This window comes from Myotis yumanensis, unplaced genomic scaffold (genome assembly GCF_028538775.1).
Source record: "Myotis yumanensis isolate MYYU_CA2020_CCGP unplaced genomic scaffold, mMyoYum1.0.hap1 SCAF_6, whole genome shotgun sequence".
Lineage (NCBI taxonomy): Eukaryota > Metazoa > Chordata > Mammalia > Chiroptera > Vespertilionidae > Myotis > Myotis yumanensis.
The window spans coordinates 95,150,568-95,163,692 of NW_027223757.1; the positions used below are offsets into that span (position 1 = coordinate 95,150,568).

A 13,125-nucleotide genomic window follows, 5' to 3' on the forward strand; every position below is an offset into this window, starting at 1 on the left:
CAACTAAAAAGGAGATCGGTTTACCTGTCATCACATTCCTTACCCGAGGCTCTGTCCTGGTGATGTAAGTCTGTGGGGGCCCTGTCAGGGCCTGGGCAACTTCTTCAGTGTCCAGTTCCAGGAGGTTTGGGAGCTCCAAACCTGATCCAGAAGGCAGCCTTGCTGGCCTAGCTGAGGTCTGACCCAGAAAGGCCAGACTGCAGTCTGATTTTCAGTGGTCTTCCCTTCAGCACTTCGGTCAGGGCCCAGGCTGAGGTCCCTATCTTCCTGGAACCCTCCCAGGTTTCCAGCATCAAATGTGTCTTCTCTGAAGGAGGAACGCAGGAGACCAGAATGGTGGGGGATTACGAATTTATTCAATCATCCCCACATCAGGTTCAGGCTCAGCACCCAGTGACGAGTCAGCGGCTTTTAAAGAACTTTTGGCGGGCATTTTCTGGACGGAGACTTCTTTATGCATACCTGGTGGGGAGATAATGGAATGTGGTCACCTCAAGTGAAATGTGGTCTCAGCAAAGGGAACGCCCACAGTGAAATGACCGGAAAAGCCAGTTCCCAGGGGAGGGGTATCAATTCAATGGCTAGATCAAACCTAACACCTCTCCAATCTGAAATATGAGGCTGTAATCTTAGTCTGATCCTGAGAACTTGCCTGGCTCAGTCACTATTGGTTCTGGATCCCTTTTTTGTCCTTCTATCATTCCTACATTCCTCAGTTCTCCTTCCATCAGGGACATTTATTTCCTGTTAGATGAGAACACCCTGCACCCCATTCTCTTTTTTGTTGTTGTTTTATTGATTATTTCACAGAGAGGAAGGGAGAGGGAAAGAGAGTTAGAAACATTGATGAGAGAGAAACATCGACCAGCTGCCTCCTGCACACTCCCTACTGGGGATGTGCCCGCAACCAAGGTACATGCCCTTGACCGGAATCGAACCTGGGACCCTTGAGTCTGCAGGCCGACGCTCTATCCACTGAGCCAAACCAGCTAGGGCCCCATTCTTGATTTCAATCACTCACCCAAAACCCATGGAAGAATTCATTCAGACAGACCTTCTAAAGATCTGAAATCTTCCCTATTATTTCCAGATTCTTATACCTCCTTCAGGAAGAAAGACGAGGATGAGAGCAGGCCTGTGATCAGACAGGGCTTCTCTCACTGCCATGGGCTGGTGCTGCCAGGTGAGGTCACCTTGCCCAAAGCCCACACTTGAGCCAAGGGCGCAGCTCCTCCCACCCCAATGCAGTTCTCCATTCCCCATTGCAGACCAAGCCCAGGCAGCATCTTCCCCTGTGTCCCAGGCAATGGTGGGCGTAACTTCTGAGGAAAACGGATCTGGGTGTTGATTCTCCTGTTTTCTTGCAGAAAAGAAGTGAAGAAAAACGCTATTTTCATCAAAGTGGGAGTCAGGAAAAACTTCTCAAGATTCTGTTTTCCACATTTTACATCATAATGACTAAGTTACACAAGAACAAGTTAGCTGCCCTTCTACTAATCATGGGGATCATGTTGACAACTTTGTTTTACCAAGTAACTTCTGAGAATCCCGAAGAAAGAGGTAAGTTTGAAAATGAGTGAAGTGAGTATTGGCCAGGTAACTCAGTTGGTGAGAGATTTCTCTTGGTACACCAAGCTTTTAGGTTTGATCCCTGATCAGGGCACAGGCAAGAATCTACCAATGAATGCATAGATATGTGGGAAAATAAATGGATCTCTCTCTCTGTCTCTCTCTCTCTCTCTGTCTCTCTCTCTCTCTCTCTCTCTCTCCAATGTAAAATGCTTATTTTAAAAATTGAGTGAAGTGTTAGAGTTGGATATTTTGGGCACTGAACTTGTGAATAGAGCCAACAACACTTTTAGACCATGTTTTAGTGTGTCTGGAAAGATAGTAATTTCCACAGAAGTGATCATATAATCTCTTTCTTATACCCAGCAATTCACTGTGCACAGCAAATCTGTATTAACGCTGGGAATCAACATTTGTAAGGTATAATCTCCAGAATCTGCAGGATCCCCAAACTCTAATTCAGGAAAAATGATTCAATATATAGGAGATGTTTAGGTAATGGGAAGGAAACCTTTGCAAGATGTAGTGGCTGTTTTGCTTTGAAATACATCATGGACTATCAATGCTGATGAGATGTCTGAATGGATTAATTAGGCAGAGTTAGAACTAATCTGTATGAGCTTTAAACAGTCCAACTGCAAAAGACCCTTCTCATGATTGTGATGATGAAGAATTATTGTGCCTAAAGTGCACGCACCCACAGGGGGGAATGTTGTCTCACTCACTGGGGCATCCTGCACAGGAAAGATCACATGTGCAAGAAGTTACTGAGGAGATGCCAGGACCAGACAAATGGTGGGAATCAGGGCCTTAAAATGATTATTTTCTGCCCCTTTCACTGCCAAGGATAATACTTCTTGGAAAAACCACACATTTCTATTCACCCATCACCACCTTCCTTCAGTTCCCTGCTTTCAGAAGTTGGTGTCATGCTGCCCTCCCTTAGTCTCCTGGTTGGGTTTCCTTTCCCATCCCCGTCCCTCCTGACAGCAGTGTGCGCTTTCTCCCAGGGGCCCATGCAGAATAAACTATTTAGTTAGGAAAGTTACCAAGAATAAACTGAAGTCTCATCCCATTCTTTTCCAAAGATACTTTGGTTCTTAAAAACTAGATTACAAATAAAATTGAATGTTATTTCACATTTCCCTAATAATGAGTTGTTTCATCCTTCTGATAAATTAATCAGTATTCAGAATTTGATATATAGACTTTTTAATTTATTTTATTTTCTTCCTTTTTTTCTTTATTGATTAAGGTATTACATCTGTGTCCTTATACCCCCTTCCCCCACCCGCACTCATGCCCTCACCCTCCTGGTGTCAGTGTCCATTGGTTAGGTTTATATGCATGCATACAAGTCCTTTGGTTGATCTCTCCCCCTCACCCCCACCCTCACCTACCTTCCCTCTCAGGTTTCATAGTCTGATCCATGTTTCTCTGTCTCTGGATCTGTTTTTGTTCATCAGTTTATGGTGTTCATTATATTTCACGAATGAGTGAGATCATGTCATATTGATCTTTCTCTGACTGACTTATTTTGCTTAGCTTAATGCTCTCCGGGTCCATCTTTGCTGTTGCAAACAGTAGGAGTTCCTTCCATTTTGGAGTAGCATAGTATTCCATTGTGTAGATGTGCCACAGTTTTTTAATCCACTCATCTGCTGATGGGCACTTAGGCTGTTTCCAATTCTTGGCTGTTGTAAATCGTGCTGCTATGAACACAGGGGTGCATATATCCTTTCTGATTGGTGTTTCTAGTTTCTTGGGATATATTCCCAGAAGTGGCATCACTAGATCAAATGGGAATGCCATTTTCAATTTTTTGAGGAAACTCCATACTGTTCTCCATATTGGCTGCATCAATCTGCACTCCCACTGCCCTGCAAAGATGGTTCCTTTTTCTCAGCATCCTCGCCAGCACTTGTCATTTGTTGATTTGTTGATGATAGCTATTCTGACAGGTGTGAGATGGTACCTCATTGTTGTTTAGATTTGCTTCTCTCAGATGATTAGTGACTTTGAGCAGGTTTTCATATGGCTCTTGGCCTTCTGTATGTTGTCTTTCGAAAAGTACTATTTAGGTCCTTTGCCCATTTAATAATTGGATTGTTTGTCTTACTTTTGTTGATTTGTGTGATTACTTTATATATTTTGGATATTAACCCCTTATCAGATATACCACTGACAAATATGTTCTCCCATAGAGAGAGTTCCTTTTTCATTTTGGTGGTGGTCTCTTTTGCTGTGAAAAAGCTTTTTAGTTTGATGTAGTCCCTTTTGTTTATTTTCTCTTTAGTTTTCATTGCCCTAGGAGCTGTATCAGTGAAGATACAGCATATGTCTGAGATTTTGCTGCCTGTGGATTCCTCTAAGATCTTTATGGTTTCCCACTTTACGTTTAAGTCCTTTATCCATTTTGAGTTTATTCTTGTATACGGTGTAAGTTGGTGATCTAGTTTCAACCTTTTTGCAAGTGTCTGTCCAATTTTCACAACACCATTTGTTGAAAATTGAATATCTAGATTCCACTGTATGCTCTTGCATCCTTTGTCAAGAATTAATTGAGCATAATGGCTAGGGTCAATTTCTGGGTTCTCTGTTCTCTTCCATTGATCTATATACCTACTCTTGTGCCAGTAACAGGCTGTTTTGAACACAATGGCTTTGTTGTATAACTTGATATTTGGTATTGTGATTCCTCCAACTTATTCTTTCTCAGGGTTGCTGCAGCTATTCAAGTCTTTTATGGCTCCATATAAATTTTTGGAGCATTTGTTCTGGTTCAGTGAAGCATGCCATTGGTATTCTAATAGAGATATCATTGAAGCTATAGATTGCTTTGAGTAGTGTAGACATTTTAATGATGTTAATTCTTCCAATCCATGAACATGAATACTCTCCCATTTGTTTGTGTCTCCTTTTATTTCTTTGTTTTATTGTCCTATAGTTTTCCAAGTAAAGGTATTTTACCTTCTTGATTAAGGTTATTCCTACATATCTTTTTGTTCTTGTTGTTGCAATGATAAATGGGATTATTTTATTTGTTTGTTTTTTGTTTCTCTGAGAGTTCATTATTGATTTATAAAAATGCAACTAATTTCTGGATATTGATTTTCTATCCTGCTACATTGCTTAATTCATTTATAAGGTCTAGTAGTTTCCTGGTAGAGTCTTTAGAGTTTTCTATGTACAATATCATGTCATCTGTGAATTCAATTTTACTTCCTCCTTTGCATTTTGGATACCTTTTATCTCCTTATCTGAATACCATAGCTAGGACTTCCAGTACTATGTTGAATAAGAGTGGTGAAAGCAGACATCCTTGTCTTGTTTTTATTCTTAAGGGAAACACTTTTAGTTTTTGCTTATACTATATAATAAAAGCCTACTATGCTAAGTGTCTGATCATCCAGTTAGACGTTCAACCAATCAAAGCTTAATATGCTAATGATATGGTAAGGTCGCTCAACCATTCGCTATGACATGCACTGACCGCCAGAGGGCTGACTTTTTGACCTGTAGGTTAGCTTGCTGCTGGGATCAGGCTGATCCGGGACTGAGCGAGACTGGCTGGACACATCCTGGAGCCCTCCTGCAGTTCCTCCCATCTGGCCAACCTCCCGTGTCCCTCCCTGGCCCCGATCATGCACTGGTGGGGTCCCTTGGCCTGGCCTGCAGCCTCTCACAATCCCGGACCCCTCAGTAAATGTCGGAGAGCCAGTTTTGGCCCCATGGCAGAATAACTGGTCACTATGATGCCCCCTGACCACCAGAGGGCAGACACTCAATGCAGAAGCTGCCTCCTGGTGGTCAATGCACTCCAACAGGGGGAGCCCCACTCAGCCACAAGTCAGGCTGATGGCTGGCAAGCGAAGTGGTGGTGAGACAAGCCTCTCCTGCCTCCACAGCAGAAATAAGAATGTCCGACTGCAGCTTAGGCCCATTTCCCCTAAGGAGCAGGCCTAAGTTGTCAGTCGGACATTCTCCAAGGGCTCCCTGACTGCGAGAGGGCATAGACCAGGCTGAGGGACCCCGCCCCCTCCCCGAGAACACGAATATCCTGCACCGGGACTCTAGTTGAGTATGATGTTGGCTGTAGGTTTGTCATATACGGCCTTTTTTATGTTGAGGCATGATACCTGTACTCCCACTTTGTTGAGAGTTTCTCTCAAAAAAGGGTGCTGGATTTTGTCAAATGTTTTTTCCACATCTACATTTATTGGTATGTGATTTTCATCTTTCATTTTGTTTATGTGATGTATCATACTAATTGATTTGCGAATATTGCACCAGGCTTGCATCCCCAGAATAAAACCCATTTGATCATGGTGTATGATTTTTTTAATATATTGCTGGATCCGATTTGCTAACATTTTGTTGAAGATTTTAGCATCTGTGTTCATTGGGGATACTAGCCTATAACTTTCTTTCTTTGTAGTGTCTTTATCAGGTTTTGGAATAGAATAATGCAGGTTTCACAAACAGGGCTTGAAAGTGTTCCTTTCTCTTGAATTTTTTGAAATAGTTTGAGGAGGATAAGTGTTAGTTCTTCTTTGCATGTTTGGTAAAATTTTCCTATAAATCCGCCCACTCCAGGACTTTTGTTTACTGAGAGTTTTTGAATTACTGCTTCGATTCCATCAGTTGTTATTGGCCTATTCTGGTTTTCTGATTCTTCCTGGTTGAGTTTTGGAAGATTTTATGTTTCCAGAAATTCTTCCATTTTGCCAAGGTTGTCCTGTTTGTTGGCATATAGTTGTTACAATCCATTGTATTTCTGTGGTGTCCATTGTTATATCACTCTTTTTATTTCTGATTTTATTTATTTTAGTCCCCTCTCTTTGTTTCTTGATGAGTCTAGCTAAGGGTTCATCAATCTTGTTTATCTTTTCAAAGAACAAGCTCTTGGATTCATTGATTCTTTCTACTGTTTGGGATTTTTTTTTTAGTTTCTATGTCATTTATTTCCACTCTAATTTTTATTATTTTCTTCCCTTTACTTCCTCTGGGCTCTTTTTGTTCTTCTCTTTTTAATTAATATAGTTATGTGATTAGATAGTTTATTAGTGCTTTTTCTTGTTTCTTGAGGTAGGCCTGTAATGCTATGAATTTCCAACTCAGGACAGCTTTCGCAGTGTCCCATCAGTTTTTGGTGGTTGTGTGTTCATTTTCATTTGTTTCCAGGAAGTTTTTAATTTCTTGCTTGATCTCATTGGTAATACATTCATTGTTTAATAACATGCTCTATAGCCTTGATATATTTGGGTGCTTTAGGGTTATTTTTACTGTAGTTGATTTCTAATTTCATTTCACTGTGATCTGAGAAAATGCTTGATATGATTTCAATTTTCTTGAACTTGTAGAGGCTTGTTTTGCATCCTAACCTGTGGTCTATCTTTGATAATGTTCCATGTGTGCTTGAGAAGAATGTATATTCTGTTGATTTGAGATGAAATGTTCTGTAAATATCAGTTAGGTCCATCTAATCTAGTGTGTAATTTAAGGCCTCTATTTTCTGGTTGATTTTTTTGTCTGGAATATCTATCCAGGGAAGTTGGTGGATTATTAAACTCTCTTACTATGACTGTATTGCTGTTTTGTCTGTCCCTTAAAGTCCATGAAGAGTTTCTTTTTTATATTTTGTTGCTCCTGTATTGGGTACATATATGTTTACAAGGGCTATATTTTCTTATTGAATCATTCCATTTTCTATTATATAATGGCCTTCTTTGTCTCTTGTGATGGCCTTCATTTTGAAGTCTATTTTGACTCATATGAGTATTGTTACACCAGCTTATTTCTTTTCTTTCCATTTACGTGGAATAATTTTTCCCATTCTTTCACTTTAAGTCTGTGTGTATCTTTTGTTCAGAGTTGGGTCTCTTGTAGACAGCATATGTATGGGTTATGTTTTCTTATACAGACAGTCACCCTATGTCTTTTGTCTGGGGCACTTAATCCATTTACATTTAAGGTTATTATTGAAAGGTATTTATTTATTGCCAATTTTTTTTCCTTTATGCCTATGATTATCTCTCTCTCTCTCTCTCTCTCTCTCTCTCTCTCTGTCTCTCTCTTTTCTTCTCCTTAAAGCAGTCCCTAAACATTTCTTGCATTACTGGTTTGGAGGTAATGTACTACTTTAACTTTTTTTTTCCTAGAAATTTTTTTTTTATTTCACCTTCAATTTTTAATGATAATTATACTGGATGCAGTAGTCTTGGATTTATTCTCTTGCTTTTCATTACTTTGAATACTTTGTGCCACTCCTTTCTTAAGTGTTTCTATTGAGGAGTCAGCTGACATTCTAATGAAATCTCATTTGTAGGTAATTTTCTTTCTCTCTTGCTGCCTTTAAGACTCTTTCTTTGTCTTTAACATTCTCCATTTAATTCTGATGTGTCTAGGTGTGGTTCTCTTTGGGTTCACCTTGATTGGGACTCTCTGTGTCTCCAGAACTTGTGTGACATTTTCTGTCACCAGGTTGGGGAAGTTTTCTGTCATTATATCTTCAATCAGGTTCTCTGTTCATTGCTTGCATTCTTTCCTTTTGGTATTCCTATGACCTGTATGTTGTTGCTTTTTATGGTGTCCCAGAGCTCCCTTAGGCTATCTTCCAGCTTTTTTATTATTTTTTCTATTTGCTGCTTTAATTTGGTATTTATTTCTACCTTGTCTTCCAAATTTGCTTTGATCCTCTGTTTCAGCCAACAAGGACCTGATTCTGCTTATGCCTTTAGATCATCAATGAGCTTGATATTTTTCTTTATAATATTAAGATTTTTCCTCTACTTGTGATGATGTGTTAATCCACATGAAGCAAGTCTCATTTATCAGAGTGCATGTCCCTCCTACTTCTGCTATTAGTATGTTTAGGACCTGTTGATTCTGAAGGACCATGGATGCTAAGGGGTTTAGTGATTCCTATTGGGCTTCAATTGCCCCTACCATAGCCTTCCAAAACTGGTAGATTAGAGGGTAAGGTTAAGGACAGACCTTTCAAGCAGGAAAATCCCAGCAAACCAAAGTAAGCCTGGCACAATGGAATGACCAAGAGCTGGTCTCTGAAGAAGGGGGTTGTCATGGGTGTATTTGACCCAACCCCAATCTTCAAATCCTGAAGTGAGGCTGGGGTGGGGGGGTGGGAGGACTCTATCTCTCTCTTTTTCCTTGAAAAAGTTGTTAATGACTGTTCAAGAAAGGATCCCAAACTAGAAAAGGTGCCTGATGATATCATTTCTGTGGTTTTAAGAAATGTCACCAATGGGCCCTAACCGGCTTGGCTCAGTGGATAGAGCTTCCACCTGCAGACTAAAGGGTCCCGGGTTTGATTCCGGTCAAGGGCATGTACCTTGGTTGCAAGCACATCCCCAGTAGGGGATGTACAGGAGGCAGCTGATCAATGTTTCTCTCTCATCGATATTTCTAACTCTCTATCCCTCTCCCTTCCTCTCTGTAAAAAATTAGTAAAATATATTAAAAAAAAAAAAAAAGAAATGTCACCAATGGGACTGCTGCTACAATGATACATAAGCCCTACCAATTCCTGGGAAATGTAAGATATAGCCATTCACTAAAAAGGAAATAAAATCCAGTTCCTATGAGAGAGAGCTCCCCACATATGTCAAAAGGAAAAAAAGTGGAGTAGTTAAATCCTGAGGACATGAAGTGGGAGTTGTTAGGGGAAAGGTAATAAACTCCCAGCTAGTTTCTATCATAAGTTCTAGTTCCACCAAATTTGGTAGTCCCACAGGCTAGATGTTTGGGAGAGAGACTACATATGGTGCTTCTAAATATTTTTTATAAAATATTGCTAGGATGGGTTAACAATTGTGATTGATTGTGGGGATGATCACAGGCCCTGTGATCCCACAACGTAATAAAGAATAACCTGCTGGACTAGTCAGTTTGTTTCAGAAGTCCTTGACCCACTTATTTGGGTATTCCCATGAGACATTGTGTCTCTCATAGAAATGACTACCTCCTTGAGGTTACCAGAAAAAGCTTCCCCAAATGGTGGCATTTCGCATATCAGATGAGCTAGAGATAATTGAAAGGAAAAAAAATTCTAAAGACTATGGTGTGATTGCAATACTCCCAGGAAATCCATTGCCATAAGGGACCTGTTGAATCATATGACTTAAAGCAAAATAAATAGAAGTATTTTCCATTATTGCGGATATTGCCCCTACCCTATACATGTGTGAGTGTGTCTCCTTGCTCACTGGTGGACAGCTGGTTGACTCTGATATACTGGATGGCCCCTTCCCTTCTCTTGGAGTATGGGAGGCACTTCTCCATTTCAAGCCCAGCCAGGATCCATGTTTGAGCTGTATGTTCCAGGGACAAGGGAAGAGCCACCAATGGGAATTGGACAGGGTGTGTTTGATTGGACACTTTGGGACAAACCCAGCAATTAGAATAATTTCCCACCTTGGCCATAAATGATGGAGCTGGGGCCATGGGGTGGAAATATCCATAACCACTATAGGTTGTGAGGAAAAGAAAGAGCAAAATATTAAATTCAATGGAGCCATTGTTAGAAGAATTTTGAAGTTGGATCATAGAGTAGTGTGATTCCCCTGCTCCAGGTGTACAATTTAAAAGTATACAATCCCCAAAAATCTATAAGTGTGTAAGTCAGACCAAACCCTGTCTGGAGTGCTAGGGACTTTAATCACCCAGAACAGTGTTTCCTTCTAAAGGCTGTGTTCAATCATTACTGATCTGAAATCTATGGGGTTTGCTGGGGCTCTCCAGAAGAGGAGTTTCAGGTCCTCCAGGGCTCACAGGAAAACCGGTGACTGATCTGGTGTCATTGGATGTTCTTCCTGGTCTTCCCCCTCCTCAGCTGTACCTGGTGTCCAAGCTTTCACTCTCGAGTAGTGAATCCAGGAGTCAATCCCACTGACCTTGACTGCAGTGAGTGTAGACAGGATTACTGTATATGGCCCTTCCCAAAGTGGGCTGAGGGTGGATGGAAGTGAAGGGAGAGACTTTAACAGTACTACATCTCTAAGGGAAAAGAGAGATTTGCCAATTTCCTTGGTGCAGGCTTCAGCGAGCTGTTGAAAACTCTGCTGAAACCTGGCCAGGACAGGAATATCTAAGGGGGTTTCTCAGGTCCTCCCTTGCTGCATAAATCTGAAGTATAATCTTCACAGTCATGACTAATGTCTTCACCCTCTTCTTGGAGGAAAGTGGCTAGATTAACAGTGGGTTAAGTTTTTAACTGGACAGCTGGTCCATCTGATAAGAGTGCCTGATATTTGAGAATGCAGCTGTGTGAAAGCCAAAGTCCTCCCTTAAAGGCTAACAGAGTGGCTACATTATGAGGAGTATAGACAGTTAAATCTCTCCCCAAGGTTAAGTTAGTGGCTGCTGGTTCCCAGCAGGGCTACTGCCACTACAGCTCAGATGCAGGATAGCCAGCCCTTAGCTATGATGTCTAATTCTTTCTCAGGTATCCCACTGATGGGGCCTGAGTCAAGACCACCAGGGAGATGTCTCCCCTTCCATTACATATCGATTGAAATACTAGCTGGTGGGAAGGCTCAGGGCTGAAGCCTGAGGGAGGCCCTGCTTGAGTTGCTTAAAAGCGAATTCAGCTGCTGGCTCCCACTCTAGCAAAGTTAATTTCCCTTTATGAGCTTCTTTAATCATCCTATATAATAAAAGGCCAGCGACCATAAGCATAACAACCGGAATGACCACTCGACCAGTCACCTTGAGGTGCATTGACCATCTCTCGGTACCTCCACTCCCTGGCCCATGAACCGTGGTGGGAGGAGTGGTGAGTAGTGAGTGGTGGTGGGACAGGACTGGGGACTGGCGAGTGGGGTTAATGGCTGATCTCTTGGTCCATCCCTCCAAATTGCAGGCTCCAATAGATCAGTGATGGTGAAAGGGGGACCTGGGATAGGTGGCAGGATGACCAGGCTGACTGTCAGGCCTTTGGGACCCCCAGGTCATCCCTGGCTTCTCGGGGGCTCCGGCTAGTGGGAAAGCGGGCACCGGCAACTTCACCTCCATGCATATGTAGCTGCTTGGGGGCCCAGGCCAGTGGGAAAGTGGGTGCTGGCAGCGTTTGGCCTGGGGACTGGCGAATGGGCAGAAGATGTCCCTGATTACAGGCTAGGCCTAGGGACCCTACCTGCACGATTTGGTGCGCTAGGCCTCTAGTCTGATATAAGGGACTAGCAATCTCCCCATACCCTGGAAGACATAATCTACAAAATCCTGTTATGTATCAAGGTACGGGGAAAGGGGAAGGAATAGGCTTGACCATATCTTCCCCCAAACCCTAGTTCCTTTTGTTAAAACCAAGCCCGTATTTGTTACAGATGACTGGCTAAGTTGTGCCTTAAACCTCAAGACTTTATTACTAAATTGTTTAAATCCTTATTGTTGAAAGTATTAAATATGTCACTTTTTTCCCCAATTGACTCCCTCAACCCACCCCCACCCCCCACCCCAGGCCTTCACCACCCCATTGTCTGTGTGCATGGATTATGCATATATGCATACAAGGTCTTTGGTTAATTACCTTCCACCACCCTCCTTCTGAGATTCCACACTCTGTTCCATGCTTCCATGTCTCTAGATCCACTCTGTTCATCAATTTATTTTGTTACTTAGATTCCTCATATTAGTGAGATCATGTGATACTTCTCTTTGTCTGACTGACTCATTTCACTTAGCATGATACTCTCCAGGTCCCTCCATGCTGTCTCAAAGAGTAAGAGACTCTTCTTTTTAACCACTGTATAGTATTTCATGTTATAAATGTACCACAGCTTTTTTGTTATCCACACGTCTACTGAAGTGCATTTGGGCTGTTTCCAGAATTAGCTATTGTAAATTGTGCTGCTATGAACATAGAAGTGCATACATTCTTTCTGATTGCTGTTTCAGGTTTTTTATGAAATATTCCTAGAAGTGGGGTCACTAGGTAAAATGGCAGTTCCATATTTAGTTTTTTGAGGAAACTCCATACTGTTTTCCACAGTGGCTGCACCAGTCTGCATTCCCACCAGCAGTGTGCTAGGGTTCCCTTTTCTCCTCATCCTCACCAGCACTTATCATTTGTTGATTTGTTGATGGTAGCCATTCTGACAGGTATGAGGTGATATCTCTTTGTCATTTTAATTTGCATCTCCCTGATGTTTAGGGACTTGGGCCATTTTTTCACATGTCTCTTGGCCATCGGCATGTCCACTCTAGAGAAGTGTCTATTCAGGTCCTTTGTCCATTTTTTAATTGGATTGCTTCTTTTCCTTTTGTTAATTTGAATTAGTTTCTTATATGTTTTGGATATTAATGCTTTATCAGATCTGTCATTGCCAAGTATGTCCTCCCATGCCGTGGGCTCCCTTTTCATTTTATTGATGGTTTCTTTTGTTGTACAAAAGCTTTTTATTTTTATATGCTCCCGTATGTTTATTTTCTCAGTTTCCTTAGCCCTGGGAGATGTATCTGTGAACATATTGCTATGAGAGATGTCTGAGATTTTGCTGCCTATGGTTTCTTCTAGGATTTTTATGGTTTCCCAACTTA

General features: G+C 41.5%; 1 protein-coding gene across 8 annotated transcripts in view; it reads left to right on the top strand.

Moving 5' to 3' along the window:
* Positions 1 to 13,125, top strand: part of LOC139012656 (butyrophilin subfamily 1 member A1-like) — a 60,505-nt gene that overhangs the window by 3,248 nt on the left and 44,132 nt on the right. For 2 of the 8 annotated variants that reach the window (XM_070418829.1, XM_070418831.1), the window contains exons 1-2: positions 1,101 to 1,183; positions 1,368 to 1,560. In XM_070418829.1, the coding sequence (XP_070274930.1) occupies positions 1,166 to 1,183; positions 1,368 to 1,560 (211 nt within the window). In that variant the 5' untranslated portion in view covers positions 1,101 to 1,165. Of the gene's footprint in view, positions 1 to 1,100; positions 1,184 to 1,367; positions 1,561 to 13,125 lie in introns of those variants that run through there. The other 6 variants (XM_070418835.1, XM_070418836.1, XM_070418830.1 and 3 more) reach the window with 4 other exon arrangements.